The 20,668-nt window shown below is 38.0% G+C and overlaps 3 protein-coding genes across 4 annotated transcripts in view; 1 reads left to right on the top strand and 2 right to left on the bottom strand.

Moving 5' to 3' along the window:
- Window positions 1–46: 46 nt before the first annotated feature.
- On the bottom strand, window positions 47–2,854 carry iqcc (IQ motif containing C). The gene is made up of 5 exons (XM_004082239.5): window positions 2,686–2,854; window positions 2,383–2,526; window positions 2,014–2,314; window positions 612–733; window positions 47–255 (listed from the first exon to the last, which is right to left on the bottom strand). Exons 1-5 carry the CDS (start codon window positions 2,725–2,727, stop codon window positions 220–222), a joined length of 645 nt encoding a protein of 214 aa, XP_004082287.1. The 5' UTR covers window positions 2,728–2,854; the 3' UTR covers window positions 47–219.
- A 119-nt stretch (window positions 2,855–2,973) lies between these two features.
- The window catches only part of fancm (FA complementation group M), a 34,521-nt gene continuing 16,826 nt past the window's right edge, over window positions 2,974–20,668 (top strand). For both annotated transcript variants that reach the window (XM_011490290.3, XM_011490289.3), the window contains exons 1-5: window positions 2,974–3,773; window positions 3,841–4,013; window positions 4,570–4,647; window positions 4,747–4,905; window positions 19,480–19,611. In XM_011490290.3, coding sequence (XP_011488592.1) covers window positions 3,086–3,773; window positions 3,841–4,013; window positions 4,570–4,647; window positions 4,747–4,905; window positions 19,480–19,611 — 1,230 coding nt within the window. In that variant the 5' untranslated portion in view covers window positions 2,974–3,085. The remainder of the gene's footprint in view (window positions 3,774–3,840; window positions 4,014–4,569; window positions 4,648–4,746; window positions 4,906–19,479; window positions 19,612–20,668) is intronic.
- On the bottom strand, window positions 6,873–16,423 carry soul3 (heme-binding protein soul3). The gene is made up of 5 exons (XM_004082240.5): window positions 15,749–16,423; window positions 10,366–10,460; window positions 9,141–9,282; window positions 8,863–9,046; window positions 6,873–8,772 (listed from the first exon to the last, which is right to left on the bottom strand). Exons 1-5 carry the CDS (start codon window positions 15,987–15,989, stop codon window positions 8,601–8,603), a joined length of 834 nt encoding a protein of 277 aa, XP_004082288.1. The 5' UTR covers window positions 15,990–16,423; the 3' UTR covers window positions 6,873–8,600.

Below are 20,668 nucleotides of genomic sequence, written 5' to 3'. Positions count from 1 at the left end.
TAAAAACCTCTTTGTTCAATTTATAAACATGACAACTGACCCCAGATTATTTTAGAAAAATATAATTTATTGTTAACCTTTAAAATAGCATTTTTGTGAATTTTAAATGTTCATTGATAGTTAATAACTTAGAATGTTTTTTTTATCTTTGTCTTAAAAAATAATAAGTTCCACTCGTGATTTCCGTTTCCTGAAACGTCTCTTGGTTGTACGGCCGGTTCACGTTTGGGTCAGTCTGTCCTTCAGTGATAAGTACTGTTCAAGAGGAAAGAAAAGACAAGAAAAACAACAAACACACATCAGTAACAATACAAATAAACGCCAAACTAAACAAATGTGCTAACAGCACACAGGATGCCTGTTTACTTTGTGTATTATCAGTGTTTTTTCTTTACTACGGAATGTGTTTAACCATTAGGCTTTTATTTTTATATGATCTATAAAGCCTTATTAGTTTTACTGATTACAATATCAATAAAAAATACATTTACCTTGTTTCACAAAAATTAAGATTCAGGCAATTAGAAATAACAAAATAAGTTCAAAGCATATTTTCATTTTGTTCTAAAACTGCAACGATTATCACAGCTTACACAAATATTGGATTTTACCTTTTTCCTGCTGTCGATGGCCTGCTGCAGCCAGACCAGCTCCATGGTCAACGTGTTTCTATGGAGACGCAGGGCCTGGGGGGTACGAGGCACCTCCTCTGCCAGGCAGTAGTGCTGAGAACCTGAAGGTGCAAATTTCAAATGTGTTCGTTTTGATTACAACTGGGTTTGAAAAAATAAAAAAGATCAATAGAAGCGATTAGAGTTTCTTTCCTCTAAATAACTTCTTATTTTTTCAGGTTTTCTGTTAGTTATAAATGTAAGAATTCATAATTATATTAACGAAAGTTCAGTCCTTGTTCAGTTTTGCAAGGGAAATTTGAAAGAATAATATGTATTTATTCAAACTGTGTGAATAGGAGTTTGTGAAATAAAATCACAAGAGTTTTGGGGTTTTTGGCATCGATACCCAGCCTATCATAAACATCTTTAGTCTAAAGAAAAACACAGACACAATCTAATAAGCAGAGGGTCTGTAGGGTAGTACTATTAGTATTCCTTTACTTCTTGATATATTTAAGCAATATTTTTAACTTTTAGCTTTCCAACCTATTTCTTTATAGTCAACTACAATACATAGGAATTTAACTTCATCTACTCTTCTTACCAGTGTCCTAACTCACCATTTTCCCCTCAGCATTGATCTTTGGATAATCAAAATCTCTACATTTGGTTTTGTCTAGATCAGGGGTCTGCAACCTTTAATACTAAAAAAGCCATTTTTGCAGGTTTAAATCCAGCAAGAGCGGCAACATCTCACCTCAGTGTTTAGAAATATTCACTGCCTTTATATTTTTGTGGCCACTCATTTATAAAATGTAGTGTATAAATATTTACAATTATGCAATGATACCAGTTTTTTACTTGTATTATATTACTTTTGACAGTGACATAAATGAGTTCCTTTCAAAATGAAATCCATTCTGTGTCAAAGAAGATCTTTGTGCTGCTGCACATTTACTTTAGGAACGTTGCCTCTGAACAGCAACTAGACATAAAATTAGAATGTGAGCTTTAAATTCAACCTAACAATAAAGTACTCTGAGAATGGATCAAACTTTTTACCATCATTTTATCTAACGTGTGTGTGCATGTGTGATTTACTGTAATGTCAGCAGTGGTTAAAAAAAAAAGGCAGTTAAATGTAACTAATGTAAAATAACCTCAGTTTAAAAATAAATGCTCTAATAAAGGGATGAAAGAGCCACATGTGGATCCGGATCCTCCGGTGTGCAGACCCTGGTCTAGATTTATGGATAATTTGTTTTAATTGCACCACAGTTTCAGTTTTAAAAGTTTGGCTGTGACCACATCTAACTGATTTCTGACCGATCTTTATTGCAGATTAGCAATAAGGACCTCAAATATTTACCGTAAGCTGTTACTATAATAATGTGTTCACCTTTATTAGGGTAACTGTTCAAATCTATCTCCAAACTGCCCCAGATGGAGGAGGACCGCCTTGTGCTTTCCATCACCTCCTCATCTGCGTCTCCAACAAACTTCTGCTGTTGGTCTTCCTCTGCAGCAGATCTTCTGGGTAAACATCGATGGGATCCATCTCTCTCAGCCTCTTTCCTCTCTAGCAGGACACAAAGCTCCTTTCTTTCCTCTGACAGGGCTGGTGACCTCTGTGGATCTCCGACACGTAGACCAGATTCTGACCTCTTGCTAAAAGAAACGCCAGGCTGGTGTGGGCTGAGCTGAAAAAGTACAACCATGACTACAGAAGAAGGTTGTACAACAAATGATTACATATGCTGGAGCTTACGTTATCTATGAAGTATGGGATGGAGACAGTCGCATTAGTCCACCTTAAATGGGCCAAGCTTCCGTCAATTTCCTTCACAATTTCTTCAAAGTCCACGCTTGCGCGCCGGACCTCCTCCCTTATCAGATATCCACGCACAAGTGCCTGGTATAAGAAAGCGGGTAACCATAGCAACAATATCAAGTTAGGTAGGGCTAATTACTAGCTAGCACCTGTTGACAAATTTAGCAAGCTACTAGAACAGAACTTATTTACCTTTTTATTATTATTACGTAAAGCCTAAAATCCAGAGACTATAATTACCTGAAAACGGGTAACTATCACTTCCAATTCATTTCCGTGCATCGCTGTTACTAAACAACTCCCGTTTCAACGATGAGCGGGAATTGAACTTAAACTTTTTTTTTTACTTCCGGTGTCAAACGCAGAAATTAAAAGCATATCGTGCCTAACTTGAACAAGTACGTAGGAAGTGTCAAATTCTTTTCTTCATTAAACTGAAGAAAGAAAAAAAGCTAAATACAAATGCCAAAAATAGGATATATAACGACTCAATTTGTCTATAAATATTTTTGGCGTTCTAAGTTATAAAGATAGCAACGTATTTTGAAATACACGTTGCCGGAAGTGACCTTGTATTTATGTTTGCAATGTCGCTGCTATATCCATGCTGCTTTTCCCTTAAAGTTTTGTGCCGCAGCTGATGAAAATGAGTGGTGGTACAAATCAGAGAACTTTGTTTCAGACTTGGGGGGCCTCTGTGTCTCAAAACAAAACGATTCAACCCCCCCAAAATGGCAAAAAGGCTTCTGAAGTGTCGAGACCAAGACCACCTTCAAGTAAAACCGCTAAGGTAGCTACAACTCCGCGAGCATCTTTATGGACGGAATTCGGTCACACGTCAGAGAATTCAGGCAAGACGGAGGACATCTTACAGGAAAATGAAGATGACGACGATGAGTTGATGGTCGTCGCTGTCTATGAAGCTGAAAAGAGTTTGCAACTTGGTAACCGCCTTGAAGTTGACAGCTGCGTCGCAGTGGATGATGAGGCCACACTGCCTCCTCCATCTTCAGCCACACAAACTTATCCAGACTTCCCTGACTTTGACAGTTCCTCCGCTAAGGTATGGATCTATCCCACCAACTATCCCATCAGGAATTACCAGCTGAAGATCTCAGAGGCCGCCCTTTTCCAGAACACACTTGTGTGCCTTCCCACGGGTCTGGGGAAAACCTTTATAGCTTCTGTGGTCATGTACAACTTCTACCGCTGGTATCCATCAGGGAAGATCGTGTTCATGGCTCCAACGAAACCTCTGGTGGCCCAGCAGATCGAAGCCTGCTACAAAGTCATGGGGATCCCTCAGACCCACATGGCTGAGCTGACAGGTAAGGACCCAAAGGTACGATCCGCATTGCGTCCATTCGAAACACCAACGTCTGCCTTTTCCCACAGGAAGCACAGCTGCAAAGCAGAGGCAGGATGTGTGGAGGTCCAAGCGCGTCTTCTTCCTCACCCCGCAGGTCATGGTGAACGATCTGTCCAGAGACACCTGCCCAGCCAAGCAGGTCAAGTGTGTGGTGATCGACGAAGCTCACAAGGCTCTGGGAAATCACGCTTACTGTCAAGTACGGGATTTTTCACTCCAAAATGTTATTTGAACAATGCATCTTTTTAGATACTCTGCCAGAAAGCTTATTAACGCTTTTTTAGTTTACTTCAGAAAATAAAAATCACAGGAGGAAATATTTTTGAAGTTTCAAGTTGCTCCCACTATTCTAAGTTTAGAATTTCCAACAGAAAGTTCTGAATGTTGTTTAAAAAAAGAAACTTGAGGAATATGTTATGTGTGGAGGCAGGAGATAAAGGCCATCTAGGATTGTCTCTCTTTTTAAAAAAAATCTTTTTTGTCTGTAAGATTTGATATAAGGGCAGAAATAAAATAACAATTTTGATTCTTCTCACTGCTACTTATGCTGTCTTGAATGTTATTTTTTGTGGTTTTCTTCATGAAAGGTGCAAATAAACATAACAGATTGAAAAATAAAATTGATTTAAGTGATCAAGATTTCATAGCTATTGCTTGTTTTCTGGTTTAATGAAATAATTAACACGCTGATAGGAAAATACTTCCAACCATGCAAATGTGGTGATGAAGCCTGTCTAACTTGTCTTCCAACCAAGGTTATTAGACAGCTCAGCAGTCAGACTCTACAGTTCCGTGTTTTGGCTCTCAGTGCCACTCCAGGAGGAGATGCAAAGGTGAGAAGGCAAAATTTTTACCTCACGACTTTGTGACAGAAACACAAACCCACTGTGCAGTTGTTCTTAGATGTCATCTCCTCTATGGTTTCCACTCAGTCAGTCCAGGCTGTGATCTCCAACTTGCTCATCTCTCACATTGAACTGCGATCAGAAGAAAGTCTGGACATTCAGGCTCATTCGCACCAGCGTAGTGTCGACAAAGTGGTGGTTCCTCTTGGGGAGGCCCTTTCTGCTTACCAGACTCGATACCTAGAGGTAAACATTTTCACGTTCTTTAAATCTCCTGCTTTCTAAAGCAGGTCTCTGATTTTTTTTTAAATCAAATTATTCCTACTTTTATCTTCTTTGATGCAATAGGTTTTTTTTTTTTAGCATGCCATAAATGTACAAATTTACGCCTAAAAAATTGTTGATTTGCCGTTTTAAAATGTATTTTGAAACATTTTCATCCATTTTAGGGCCATTTTAAAAAGGGATTAAATATTTTTATGAAATTTTTACAACATCCATCCACTTTCTGTACTTAGTTAAGAAAACTTAAATTTTATTCTAGGAGTTTGGAATAAAATGTCATCTTTTTCTTACATCTTTCATCTGTAGAAAAGGTTACTAGTAGGTTTGATACTTTGCTGCCACCCTGTGGCCACATTTAGTATCGTTTTTTGTTTATCTTTTCAGCCCCAATCCTCCTCCCAACATCACCTTTTTTTTTCTTCTGGTTTCTTCTGGGTCACCTAATATCCAAAAGATTTATCCTTCCTGAAAGCATCTCACTGCTTTACTCAGTGGTCGGTCTTGTGGTGTCGGTGGACCGAAGGGTTCCAGATTATTAAGAGAACATACCTGCTGTCTGTGTGTAGTGTAGTGGAAACGTGCAGCCACACTTCATCTATGACAGCTGGCTGAACGGCTGGAATGTGACACCTTCGTTGGAAAGTGTATACCTGTTACACTCCTGCTTTTTTATTAGTTGAAATTGCTTTTCTTTCCATTTTGTTGCAAATTGAGATTTTATTTTTTTTCTTAGGCGACGCTGTTCCTCCGTCTCTATTCCATTAGAAAAACTTAAGGAAGCTTCTCGTTCAACATTCATCTTCCAAAAACACAATTGGATAGCTGTTGTTTTCATTTGTAAACCAGCATTATCGCAGTCATGGAGACAAAGTATAATCATTGTGGAGAAAATCAAAAGATTGAAGCAGTTGAGAGGGGAGGGGCTCACAGTTTAGCCCATTTTATAATAATATATGGAAAGTTTTCATTTCTATCCATAAAGTAAACTTTTATTTTTCTGGTTCAGACTTTACTAAATGGTATTTTTTTGTTTGCTTTGAACATGTTCTTGTGGTATTTTTCTCATGACGGAGGACGTATATTAAGAAAATTCATCTAAAAATCGCATTTCTGAGTGTTTGTTTATTAAATGGTAGTGAATCAGGAGCAGATGATAAAAAAGCCTTTTGAAAAAGGCCATATTTGTGGTGTAGAAGACCTTTGACGGGCCACAAGCTCCCTGCTGATGCTTCCGCCTGTAGACGACTAAATCCACGTGCGTCTTCCTTTTCCTCGTCCCAATTTTGGCATCTGGATGGAAACTGTAGGGCTGGACAGCTCCAAGGTTGCTCCCCGTTTTCGTTGCATGTTAGGTTACTGTAAACTAGCAAGAGCGCGTAAACAGAGAGCTCTCAGCAATATGGAAGGGTAAGGGGGCGGGGTGGCTCCACACCAACTACCCCTGACAACTTGGAGGTGAATTTCTAATCAGCTACAGAAACTATGTCCTAAAAAACTATTTTGGAAGAAAGAAAAAGCATAATTTTTATGTAGGACGACAGTTTTTTTAAAATTAGGACTGAATTAGTTTTAGAAAAAATTGTCAATTGCAGGTGGTGTTTTCATTCTTGACATTTCTGAAGATAATTTCTAAAGCTTAACTCTTCCCAGCGTGCTCCTCTAATAGCACGGGCCACACCTTTTTTTGTTTTGAGTTTGTGTCCTCATAGTGTTTCGGTAACACAACACCAGCTCCTGCTGCAAAGGGATTAAGGCGTGCTTCTCAAAATGAGGTTGGGCGTGACGTCTTAAGGTTACCACAGCCGATCCTTTTGAAAATGAAGACCAAACCCAGTGCAGTACTTTGGTTTTCATCAGTATAGCCTTCCGCTTCTGAACTTTGCCATGTTGCCTTGAATTTCCAACAAACTCATTGCGGTCAACCTCAGAACAGGGGACAAGCACATTTTTATTGAACAAAGAAAACCGCTGTAGCACTCATTTGTTGGACCTACAGTATCACAGTATGACACATTAAAAAAAAAAAAAAAACTGGACAAACTCAAAGATTTTAGATGAGCGGGTTATTCAAGGGAAAAAACAACAACACAGCTTTGAAGAGTTTCCCACAAATATCCACACTACTTTTACTTTTAAAAATAAAACAGTTTGGTGCTTTTTTTTTGAACCAGTCAAAAAAAAAAAAAAAAAAAAAAAAAAAAAAGACTGGATGAGGTTTTTAAACCTTCAGCTTCCTCTAAGTTCAGTTTTCTCTTGCACTTTGTATTCAGATACAATTTAATATCCCCTTCCAGGCTTCCGTCTTCTTAAAACCCCTGAAACTTAACATCGGCCAGCAGTGAATTAACCCGTTCTAATCAGAAGCCACGCCTCCAAACTTCCTCTGATATCACCTGTATTATATTGTCTTCAATCAACAGGTATTTTTCTTAAAAAATAGTCAGAATAAACACACCGTTCTGATTTCTCTCACTGACAACATGAAAAAGCTTCAACTAAAACACAACTTTTTATTTAAATTCTACAATCACAGTAAATATCCTCTGTGCTCTTTTTATATTTCATGATTGCAGTAGTGTTTGCAGTACACCGCTCCCTACTATTTTCAGAACAGCAGGGAAAAAGGAGCATAAAGAAGAAGAAGTTGTAAATAATCTGGCTGTGAGTCTGTGTGAACACATCTAGAAAGACGAGGAATGCATCACCTTGCACCACAGATGAGAAAATAGATCACTTGTTTTGATTGTCACTCAGCAGTAGAAATCTGAGTTAGCAGTTTTTGGTTCGTAGAAATGTGATGCACCACCGCTTTACATTCATTTATGAACCCATGAAGGCGCTACCTTCAGAGTTCAACCCCCCCCCCTCCCCGTTGTTGAGCTTATATTGTGTCTAAAGACACGGGTTTTTTCCTGGTCTGGGTGATTTCTCTTTGACGAAGAAGAATTGTACACATCTGCTTGGTCTAACCACCATAATGAGCAACAGGACGCCCCGACACCAGGTTAGCTTAGCGGCCCAGATGCTGCCGCTGTTGGTCACCACTGATGGATATTGCACTTACACCTACAACAGTATGCAGTATGATGGACATTGTACATGTAAATGTTGGAACACGCAGATAAAGTATGAAGCAAAATGCATGGCTGAAATCGCCGCAGCAAGCGACATCGTGATGGCGTCACGCACTACACATCGCGCACCGAGGAGACCGGGAGCCCAGTTTTGGCTGCATGTCCACTGAGAGGTCGTTTCGTCATAGATGGACCAGTTATTGAGACACTGCTGATCGTGTTCAGAGTGCTAACAGCTACAACAATCACATGTTTTCACTACAGGGTGCTGGTTTTTAGCCAAATCAAAGCAATAGTGCAGTACTTCACATTTGTGTTCATGAGAGTATGGCAGCCTTGGGTTTGGTTCTCCGAGTGGGAGGAGCTATCAAAATGCACAGAAAAAGGTTGATGCTGACCTACAGAGTGATTGTTTTTTTGTTTTTTTTCCCCCAAAACTCATGGACTGGAGTCTGCTAGGCTGGTGGTCCGTACAGGTAGAGACGGTGACTGAAGGTGTTGCACCTGAGGCTGTAGCTGAGCTGGGGCAGTGTTAAGAGTTTATGAGGCTCAGAGGATTGTGGGTAGAAGCTGCTGGTCATCTCAGCGTCGCTCCAGGAACCAGATCTCATTCTGACGGTTGCTGTGAGCGGGGTTGGTGTAGCCGGCCACAATGAACGAGTTGTTGTCGCACAGGTCGGGTGAGTCCAGCAGCTCAGCCATGACGCTGATCTGATTGACGATGGTCACTTCATTTGTGGGACCAGTGAAGGCTCTGGACCATGGAAGGGTTGTATTTTTAGCATTCTATAAATACAACCAGTTTAAATACAATTCAGTTTAAAATGGAGTTTTTTTTCCTCACCTCGTGTAAACGGTGGACGCAGGCCAGACTTCTATGACTATATCGTTGTCGTTAGGTTGTGGGGGCTGGGCCTGATGTTCAGCAGGAAGGTAATAGGCCACAGTGACATCATGGGAAATCACAGACTGGTTCTCGTTCGTACGAACCACCGTCACAATGGGCAGCGTCATGCCAAGGTAGCCCCCTGTTTGAAAATATTGAGTTGCCAACTTCGTTTGGAGAAAAAATTAGCAATTTTCATGAAACACTCAATAAAGCAGAAATGTGTTTGTACTCACCTATAGAGTTCTGCTGGCAGATGTATCTCATTATCCTCATAAAACCATAGCAGATGCTCTGTTCATAAGTGTCCTCATGCATTGTTATGCAAGCCCAGTGGCCCTTTTCATACTGTCGTTTCTCATACAGCAGCTCTCCACACTGAAAAAGCCAGAATTTTCAGCTCAATTAGTCGAAACGGGAATAAAAACTTCCAATAATGACATTTAATGCTGAACAGAAAATATGTTACAAGCCTGAACAAAGAGGTTGACTGTAATATTCTTTTTAACAAATCTGATAATTTAGGAAATTAAAAATAAACAGCTATTTTAGATATGTTCTTGGATTTTGTCCTGAAAGATTCATTTTGAAACATTTTGCAGTGCAGGCTGTATAACTTAGCCTCTTTTCACAATGTACACATTTTTAGGACTTTCAAAATAAAATTAATTGTGCAAATAAATGTAATAATGAAGTTATAAATGCAAAACAAAAGCTTGATAAAATGACTAGTGTCATCTAGAGCTCAGGTAAATAATTTACCAAAGTTTGCTCCAATTACATAGTATAAAAAATGTATCTATATAAAAAAGAAAAGAGGGGGGGTCTCCTTTATAGAGCTGGAGTTTTGGGCCAGGGTTTAATGAGCTAATTAACTTAAGTTTAACCAATTAACCCTTTTTTATTTTTACAGTGCCCAGAAGAGTCTAAACGCCTTGGATGACGCAATCATGCCACTTCAAGGAAAAAAAACACACATTTATGCACACAATCTCACCGTAATAGAAATTTAAACTATATTCTCTATTTATGGATTGTTTTATACGACACGTTTGTAGTCTAGGCCATTGGATGAGGAATTTTAAATAAGTTATTAGTCCATGCATCATTTTGTGTGTTTTTTTTTTTACAGTTGTAGTGGTAAAGGAGGAAGATCAACAATATGATCTATATCATTTTAAGGCGATTAGGTTTAAGAAATGAGTTTCCAACAAATTAACTCCTTAGAAAAGTGTTTCCTATTCATTTAATTGGCAGTTATAATGTGCTAGGTGGATGCAAAAAAAACCAAAATCTTGTCTTTAAAGTCTAAGCTTGAACGTATATATGTGTCTTAGTGCAGATATTTCTGGCTACTTCAAAGTAGGCCAGTAATTTAGTAAAATCCCCATTTTATGTGGAACATTACAAGGTATAGACACAAAGGTCACACTGTTTTGAGGTTGTTAAAGAGAGCCATACCTTTTCCTTACGACCGAGAAGTGTAAAAGGGACTTGTTCTCTGTTACTGCGTCCATGGTTGTTGCTGCTCAGCTGCTGGATGGGTTCTGCCATGTCTATCAAACAAAAAAAGACCGTTGGGAAGTTTAAAACATTGTGCTTTAAGATTGATAGAATGAGTCTATAATGTTATTAGCATTGATGGTATATGAAAACTGGACTGAGTGACCCCCTCATTCCTCGAGTGCCAAACAGGAAGTACCCGCAGGCTCCAAGAAGCCAAAACCCCATAGACTTCTGAGAAACAAACAGCCATTAGTATTCTAGCTTGGCTACATTTTTTTTTTTACATTGTTCCCAACTTTGAAACATTTGACAGACAGATTCTCCTGAGCCTATGATCAAGTGGTAAGAATGTGGACTTCCAACAAGCTCACTCCTTACTGGCCAGAGTGGTGCCATTGAAATAATGACTCAAACTACGGTCAAACCTTCCTGGGCAATGTGCATTAGAGTGGGCCCTTCCAATACATTTTAACACATGTAACCGCGTGTTTTTGGCTTCCGTGTTCAAAAGTATTGCTCTCAGGCTCTAAATACAAAACATGTGGCAACTGATTGACAGTTAAGTCAGACTGAACTTTGAGCAATCAGGGATTCAGATTTGGTAGTGAGGTATGGATGGAGACCCTTTTGGTTCACGAAACCGTTCGAAAATTGATCATGGAGGAGAAATAAATGATTGCAGTTTAGGCCTGGCTGGAATCATAACACCAAGTCTTTCATATATTGGAATAGAGCTGTGAAAACAAAACAAAAAGTCTGGAACAAGATTCAGGAGATTTGCTCCACTTCAGCATTTTGGTAAATGCACGTTCTTGAACCCGTGTCAAATGGTCGGTGTGTATATCACTTCAGACTGATTCACACCAATCACTGCTCACTGACGTCCTCTGGGTCCAGAAGGTTACCATAGAAACTAAGCTTTTCTAAGTTCAGAAAAAAACAGTTCAAGTGGGACTCATTCTGGGATTTTGCTGAGCAATTATATAGATGATCTGCCCAATAAATGCCAGCGTGTGCATGTGTGCGTATGTGTGTGTGTGTGCGTGTGTGAGCCCTGCTGCCATTACCAGCTAAAATGTAATGGCTTTTATTTTGTGATACAGACTTTTCCACAATTCAGAGTAGTTATCATTTCTACTTTTTCCTGGTTGCAAATGTAACCACTTTTTCATACATGGCTTTTTACTTGAACACACACACACACACACACGTGCACACACACACACACACACACTTACTTAGGTACTTATCTTTGCTTTTTTCACATTTCAGAACCACCAACCTATATGTCTGTTGTGAAGCATGTGTCCACAGATGGATAGAAGCTAATGCTGTTTGTACCTACCCTGATCTGGAATCATTTTATTTGTTGGTCTTTAACCAAAGCACATTCTGGGCCGTCTAAGACGAGGTTTGTGTTCTCACGCACAAAGTCTCCTGGACCGAGCCCAGAGAATATCTAGGCTGCCGTGTAAGTGTGAAAAGGGATTATGAGAAACAGAACTTCCCACCCAACTCCACTCTGGCCAACTCTATCCCAATTAGAGAAAAGGAGTTTACAGTGGCCTTGGCCTGCGTCCTTAGCCACTGAGTTGTAGTAAGGCCACAACCTCAGAACCAGCGCAGACGCGTTGCTTAATCTCCCTGAGTCACAAAGCCCCAGCAAGTGATTTTAGTTTAATCCCTCAATTAGTGCCATGGGTCTGAGGGAGCACGGTGTGCCAGTTTCTGCTACTGGGTTTTTAATAGAGACCTCTGTGTTTTCACAGAAACAACAAACGTGCATAGAATTTAGGAAGCTATATATTCTTGATACAGGGATGAAAAGATTAGGAGACTCATTTCGATTTGAATTCTGAGTTCTCCATCAGATTTTAAAAATGGCTCAATTTTAAAAGGTGGTAGCCCAGTGTCTTCTTTCGTGAGATAAAAAAAAAAAAAGGTGTTGTGATCATGAAAGTATATATTACTTAAATACTATATATGTATTGACTGAGGTGATTAAATGATGGCATAGAATGGCAAAAGCATTAAAAACTGATTTGTTTCCCCAGAACATACGATCACAAACACGCGTGGAAGGTTAAAGTGGAGCTATAGAACAGAGAATCATGCATGAACATATATCATAATACAGTTTATTTCCTTCTGTCACGGTTAATGACTTAGGGATTTTTTTTTTAAAGTGGGATCAAAATAAAAAATGTGGAAAATTTGATTTTTGGTTTTTGATTAAAGACTTCAAAGGTTTATTACATTTTTGAATAGGTTTATATTAATGGCTCTCGTGTAGGCCTGCACAATATACCGCAAATTTATCTTAATCGCAATATCCAGCTCTGCAATATGCATATCGCAAAAGACGGCGAATATCGCAATAAATCGCAAACCCAAAATGTGTTAAAACAATCTTCTAGCAACTTGAAGCATTTAACGAATCAAATAAAATCCCTTTATGCTTTGACCAATCAGATGGACACCTTCCCATTGTTGACCAATCAGATGGAGGCCTATTATGTTAACCCTGGTCCTGAAGAGCCTCAACCCTGCCTGTTTTCCAGCTCTCCTTAACCAGCTTGCTGTTGATTGGCTGACTCAAGTGATTTCACATCCTGATTGACTGAACACACCTGATTTTGGTTATCATTATCGAGCAGTCTAGGGAGAATTGGAAAACAGACAGGGTTGAGGCTCTTGAGGACCAGGGTTAGCCACCCTGACGTTTGTCCCCCATGTCGATGAGGGTCATTTGGAGTATAATTTTTAAACTGTTGCAATGAAATGGGAATGATGTTTTTGTTTATTTTTCTATTTGTTTATTTACCGCAAATTTATCGTTATCGCAATATTGATCACTAATATCGCATATCGCAAGTTTTCCTCATATCGTGCAGCCCTACTCTCGTGTTTGAATCGGTTTTAAATATCTGTGATTAACACTCATTTTAAACGTTCAGGACAGTTGCTGGTTTGCAGTTTAACTTTTAACTTTAAGTTGACTCTTCCTCTCTTGAAATCTCATTTTACCAGAAAACTGTTTATGGTTATTAACATTGTGGAAATTGAAAATTTAAGATGCAAAATGTTCCACCTTGAATGTATACATTTTAGAATTAATCCTATTAAATTAAGGGTAGGGTCATGTCAAAGCAAACTTCTGATGTGATCAAAAAACAACAACCCCACAGACTATTTTTAACAGTGTGAATGCAAATGTGGTGCAGTGCAGTCACAGAATTCCGGCTGATGATGTAAATCCCATTCAGAAACAAGAATTGTCTTTAACCCTTGTGCTATCTTAGGCACTTTAACATTGGGAGTTGGGTCATCTGGACCCCACTAGACAGTGCGCTGAACATTTTTTCTTCAATGATTTGTGATCTTCACTGGTGTCCATGGATTCCATGAAATCTTTCCACCTTTGTCATGGTAGGGAGAAGACGTCAATGTAAGGGTGGGGTCATCTGAGATAGCACAAGGGTTAAGAGCAACTAAAGCATTCCAGTATCGTGCCACAGGATCATCTTTAGACAAAAATATACAGACCATAAATCAGAAAGCATAGTGTTCGGTTAAATAGGGCAACATGGAAGTTTACAAAGAAGCTTTTTGCTCTCATGCAAATCATCTTATGGTGTCAGTGTGCAGAAAAGTAGAGTATTGATGACTTCTGTAGATGTGTTTCAGTCATTTGGTCCCAGCTTTTTGTAGTCACCCCATGTCGTTGTAGGAGTGTTCACTTATTGACCTTTGTTTTGTTTGTTGGGAACACTTGTATTTTGTTGGAATTGATGTCTTTAGTCCACTTTCAAAAGTAATTTGCTGTCTTTTTTGGACACAAACCGATTGTCCAGAATGATTTTGTCAATCACATGCTCGGACTTTGTTGTTGTTATGTGGAGTCTTTACTTTCAAAGCAGAGATTCAAGTCTCTCATTTCTAGATTTCATTCTAGTCTAAATCCTAAACTCTAGAGGGATTTCAAAATAAAAGCAGTGGAGAAAACACCAGAGCAATAAACTCCACACATTGAAAGCACATAATTTAGATTAAATACAGTAAAGCTACAGAAAATATAGATTTACCATGCAGGTAAAATTCTAATAGAACAAAAATAAAAACACTTTTCTCTACATGATATCTACTATATCGATTATCTACTATTATGGTAAATCTACTGACATAAATGGGGAGTGATGTGTGTCTGAAAGAACTTATTTTGCTTATTCAGCTTTGATTCACTGACTGTAAATAGTCGATCATCATGGAGTCATTTGTGCCGCCGCACACTACAGATCAGAGTGGAAGATATTAGGGTATTAATAATTATTTATTATTGTTATTAAATGCAAAAGATGTTCTGTTTTCTATTTTCTTTTTAAGAACCCCCACCTGACTAAGCTAATTTAAGATAATATGTATGATTATTACAAAATAAATCCAAACAAAAGCAGCTTTGTCTCCTCTGACAGGTCATCAGACAAAATAAATAAAAAGAAAAACGGTCTTTTTAATCAAATGAAACCAACATATGTTCAATATTTTTTTACCTTTAATGTTCAGATTACAATAAATGTGTAAAAAAACAACAACCGGGTTTTCACCGCATCCTAAGTTAACATTATTATGTTGTATTATTTAACTAAATATTTAAACAAAAGAATTTGTTCTCAACCTCAATTTGTTTAGATGTATTATTATTATTATTGTAGTTTTTAAATGTGTCTTTTTGTTGTTGAAATATTTACACTTTTGACCAAATTCTTAATCTGTAAAATACATTTTTTGTACACGATTGGGTTCCAAAATATGAAAGATTGGCAGTGATTTAAAATAATATATATATATATATATATATATATATATATATATATATATATATATATATATATATATATATATATATATATATATATATATATATATATATATATATATATATTAATCAACAGTGAAAACATGAAATCTGTGTCTGGAAAAGTAGAAATGAAGGTCTTATGAGGCTCATCTTAGGTTTATAATTCACCTAATGTTACATTTTGACCCTAAAATCATCTTCCTGGTAGGTAAAACTCTGAACTTTAAATATTTAGTTTACATTTCAGTTGGAAATGTTAAAATACAGGAAGTAATTTAGGCCAATCCACCTAGGAAAACCTTTTCCACAAAACTACATTGAGTTAAAGAAGTTTTTTTTAACCTTCATTACTTCAGCTTAAGCGACAGTTGACATGTTTTAAATCGTCAAAGATAACTTAAGAAAGCCTTTTTTCCAAACAAATTAGTAATAAAAGTGTGGCTTTCATGTTACTATCTAGATTTACTTGTTTGTTTTTACCATGGGAAACTTCCACTTGGTGTCCCCTGGCCACCTCCTGCCAGTAGTGGAGCAGTCGGTCAGATGAGTCTTCTTCCTCCATGGCTTCCCCATCTTCCAGGCTGCCATTGCCCGAGTCTGATAGCTGGTCCTCCGTGAAGGACTCCAGGTCTTCCAGCGTGATCACCCCATTCCGGTCGATCCCGCTGCCTTCCCCGCCGCCTCCTCCTCCTCCACTCATCTGACAGCCGCCCCGGTCCATTTTTTTTGGTCTAAGATTAGCAAATGTGTACCGAAGGTGAAGGCCTCGGATGGTTGATTAAAAGAGAAAACACTTGCAGCACTTATAAATATTTGCTAAACTAGCGCTTTAAACTAGTTCGACTTTCTTTTTTCCTTGTTCCTCTTCAGTGGCGCGCGCCTTATTCAGATAGAGCACCAGGCGCTGCTAAACTCTACGCCGCGCGTGTAGCCATATTTTCTTCCTCTGTTCGATGACGAAGAAGAACCGGTTTACCGAAGAAAAATGTCAAAATTCGCAAACCAAAAGACCGTCCGAGATTACCGATCGTCTTCGTCTCTTGTTTGGAGCGGCGTGACGCGTCGAAGCAGACAGAGAACGCGATGTTTATGAATGCGGGCTGTGACGACACGTGACGGTACAGACTTCTAGCTCCGCCCTCTCGTGCTGTCCGGGATATTAAAACGCACGGACGCCGCTTGCACTAATTTAAAGTAACATATTTACTGTGATTTACACATGTAATATACTTTTTTTTACTATAAAGTATTATAAACGTTTGATGCATTCATCAAACTACGTATTGGTCATTTTGTCTTGTTTAAATTAATTATTATATATTTTTTAAAAAGTATGACACTTTTTAAAAAAAAATATTTTTGCGTATTTAAATAAATAACTCATTTTCAAGGGGGTATAAAATCCCACCCAGTACTTCAAGCACTAGGGGACAGTCTCAGCAGGATTTCCTCCAAACTGTGTCCCTGCAACAGCCAGCCAGCCACCATGCTGCACTCTTCCACAAGCACGTAGAGGAGATTATATAATCCACTATAGTCTGTGTGGGAGTGTCTGTAGGACTACACACATGCAGATACACATTAACAACAATTTACCAGAGAGCTGGCTCACAGAAACCATCCTTTTATTTGTTTTTGTTTTTTATTTTACTATTTTTTTTTTCATTTTTCACAAGTTTCCATTATAAATTGTAATGTGCAAAACAGATCCTTCGGTTTTGATGACATTGTTATTTTAATAAATAAAGTTGCACTGGAAGCACAAAGAAATCGGTCTGTTGATATTCAAAAGTGAGAGTATTACTTTGTCTCGACTGTTATTATCGGCTGGTGCTTAAAGCTTTTTCTCCGTTTTATGCCTCTGATCTAGATGTTCAGTGATACTGAGAATGCACTCGGAGAAGTGCTGTCATTTGGCCCACATCCACTGATAAACTGTTAGTTTTCCAACCTGAAAAATGACCTTTTTCACTCCTTAATGAGTGAAAGGGGTCAGCATTATGATCAATCCATTATGATCAATTGTTGTGTATTACAAGGATAGAATAAAGAAAGGAAACATCAACATTATTTTTCCCCCTTTAATAATTATGATAAAAGTTTAATTGCTGGCAATGTTTGTTCATTTAGCGCATACATTTTTTTTAAATCTTTAAGAGTAAGGGTCCTTCCTTGCCTTTGATTACAATAAGTGTTATTTAAGTATCAAACGCGTTCTTTCTTTAAATTTAGCTTCATTTCATATACCAACAGGACAAAAACAGTGACTTCACTAATCTGGTTCCATGTAATCCCATAATCTGGACCTGATTTCTGCACACATTTCCACATGGAGCTCCACCTGTCCGTCAACTGACCACAGAGAGGAGCCATACTGTCGCACACTCATCCATTCTGCAGTACTTTAATCAAATTTTTTACAACAAAAAAAAAGGAGGCAGTTTAGATCTGTCAAAATTTAAATAATAATTCTGCAGATAAATACTGGAATTATAGTGTAATCCTTTCCTCTGTATAAATGCATTTCCACCAATTGATCTTATTTGACATTTCACTTTTTGACTCACATGATTAATACAAAAAAACATGTAAGATGAGGAAATAATAAAAAATTCACCATTTAAGGAATTGTCAGTTGGAGGAAATATGTTGTAGATCTACTTTAATAGAGTTGGCATACATTGACTTTTACTGCACACTAGCTTTTATTTTGAAAATTTACAAGGACTGTCTAATAAAACTTTAAGTTCATATTCTCAAGGTCCAAAGTCTTAACTGGAATGTATTGAGTTTTATTCCTTCACATTGAACTCAATCAAAAACTGTCGCTTGTTTAGCCACATAATTATCTATAAAAACTCAAAAGTCACAACGTAAATTGGATTTTCCTCTAAGAACTTTTCTGGACAAAATAAAATAACTACAAATATAGTATTTCTGTATACTAAGTGGAAATAATTTTAAAGTATTTAGGATTTTTTTCTCTACCTCTTAAATTATACTGACACTTGTTTTAGTTACTTTTCCCTGTTTGTCCCCTTATGCCAGCCTGACCCCCTCCTCTTACCCCTGGCTGACTGATGGATATGCTACTTCTTCTTTACTTCAACTTCTTATTTTATTTAAGACATTTCTTTTTTTTTGTAACGTAGGTCAGTCATAGCATTTGTTTTCAAAAAAGTTTAATATTTTTTATGTTCTTTTCTCATCTTTGTTGCATCATTTTATAAAGCTGATGTCAATTATCTAAAATTAATGTAAAAATATTATTCAAATTACACAGTTATATTGAAATATTGGAAAGAAATTTAAGACGAAATTTTTATTCTCATCTTTTAAAGCTAATAGTTTCCATGGCTTCTGATGAATACACCTTTTTTTCATTGTTCTGGATCCTCCAGGGTATTTATAACATTTTACTTCCATTGACAAATTTTTTGTTGTTGTGTTAATATATTTGATTTTTTTTTAAATTGTAAGTTATTTTTGTGTGTATAAAATATGAATGATTTTTTTTTGGGGGGGGGGGGGGGGGGTAAGTAGAATTGAAGGTTTTTGCTTTGCTCCTCTGGAGAGGTTTAAAGCCGGAGTCTTTCTCTGCGTGTCTCTTTGTCTTTCTCACAGTCGTTTATTCCTTTTAGACAGAGACGGGTGTTTTACAAAAGGCCTCGTCTCCCGCTGCTGCCAACCTCAACTCAAAAAAACAATTTTGTCACCCAATAAAGGCTCTCATCTGGCGGTTCAAAAATTATATTTCCTGGCAATTTTCATCTCCTATTTTGTTGATTGTGATGCTCAAATGTTATGAAAGCAAGTCATTAGGATGTCCCATTTTACCAAGTTGTCGTTTCTATGGACGACCTACACAGAAGTCTTCTTTTTCCAGGTCAGTCTTTCATTCTGAAGCTTTGTAAAGCAGCAGCAGCGACAAAGTTCTGACCCATCATTTGATGTGATTGTGAAGATGATTAGACTTATTTTAAAAGTTTACTCATTACCTTAAAATGAGATCTGAGGCAAGAACAAGGTCTCAGACACGTTTTACTTTTGATTAATTACTAAGGCTTTTATTCAGTAGATGTGGGTCTGCTTATAAGTACACCCCGAGTGCAGCGAAGTGCTGTGTTTGCTGACGTATGTCTACATTAAAAACATCACCACCGGATATTGCTGACCTACTTACCCCACCTTTTTGTCACTGGTTCCTTTAGGTGCTGAAGAAGTTCATGTCTCGTCTGGTTCAGAACCGGGTGATGTCTCAGAAGGACCTGCGGAGCCTCAGCAAATACCAGCTCATTCTGGCCAGGGACCAGTTCCGCAAGAACCCGCCTCCACACATCAAGGCATGGACTCGCGAATCTATTAGTGTCGATTTTCATTACATTCTACAACACATCATCTGTTATAGTTACTCATGTTTTACACACATGCAACCTTAGAAACGCTCACATCCCTCAGGGGTAAATACATTGACTGTTGGTTTACTTCCGGCTCCGACAAAGTGAAGTCAATTCAGTCGCCTTTTTATTTATTTTTTTGCATTACAAACTCCACCGTGTTGGAACCAGAAATCATCAGGAAGCAGTGATTGACAGCATATCTATGGCAACCACTCTCACCAATCAGGAGTGAGCTTGTTGGAGGTCCACACCCCCACCACTTGAAAGTGGGCTCCGGAGAATCAGTCAAACGTTTTGAATGTTAGATGTAAGACCAAATTCTTTTATTGAGGCTTCTGATTGGTCGGTTTATAACTTGAATAACCTGCACTACAGCAAAAAATATCATTAGACACATTTAGGATTATTAAGAAAAGAGCAGGAATGGAAGTTTATGGGGTTTTGGCTTCTTGGAGCCAGTGGGTACTTCCTGTTTGGAACGCAGGTCCAGTTCTCTTATAGAGACAATGGTTAAATAATCAGGGATTAGATCTTTAGATCTAAACATACATAAAGATTGAACACTTTGGCATACTTGTAAAACGCTTTTCTGCCTTCCTCAGAGGCCCAAAGCACTTTACAGTCACAGTCCCATTCAGCCATTCACACACACTGCCGAACACTGGCGCCATCTCTCTGGTCGGAGGTTGGCCGTTCAGTGTCTTGCTCAAGGACACTTCGGCACATGGGAGGGCAATGTGGGAATCGAACCACACCTGTGATGTAAACTGAAACTTTTCTTTTAGCTTTTATCCACCAATAACCCAAACAGATTTCTTTCTCTTTTGTTTGCTTCAAGGCTTTATTAATCAACTTTTAGGATTTGTCTTTTTTTTTTTTAAATCCTTGATAAGAAAGATCAAAATCAAAGTTTGCAAAATGTTCTAATTGGCATTAAAAAAAACTGTTTACGGTTTTTATCAGCTATGTTAACTTAAATGAACATTTTAAGCGTTTGGGG

This window comes from Oryzias latipes, chromosome 22 (genome assembly GCF_053564925.1).
Source record: "Oryzias latipes strain Hd-rR chromosome 22, Olatipes_Hd-rR_3.1".
In the NCBI taxonomy this organism is placed as follows: Eukaryota; Metazoa; Chordata; class Actinopteri; order Beloniformes; family Adrianichthyidae; genus Oryzias; species Oryzias latipes.
This window is presented reverse-complemented; position numbering and strand designations above follow the sequence as displayed.

Coding starts and splice junctions, on each gene's coding strand:
- soul3 (XM_004082240.5), bottom strand. CDS start 15,989: ATGGACCGGGGCGGCTGTCAGATGAGTGGAGGAGGAGGAGGCGGCGGG. Junction 9,283..10,365: donor TTCTCGGTCGTAAGGAAAAG/GTATGGCTCTCT, acceptor TGGCTTTTTCAG/TGTGGAGAGCTGCTGTATGA. Junction 8,773..8,862: donor GCGTCCACCGTTTACACGAG/GTGAGGAAAAAA, acceptor TCCATGGTCCAG/AGCCTTCACTGGTCCCACAA.
- iqcc (XM_004082239.5), bottom strand. CDS start 2,727: ATGCACGGAAATGAATTGGAAGTGATAGTTACCCGTTTTCAG. Junction 2,527..2,685: donor TGATAGTTACCCGTTTTCAG/GTAATTATAGTC, acceptor TTCTTATACCAG/GCACTTGTGCGTGGATATCT. Junction 2,315..2,382: donor TCCCATACTTCATAGATAAC/GTAAGCTCCAGC, acceptor GTACTTTTTCAG/CTCAGCCCACACCAGCCTGG.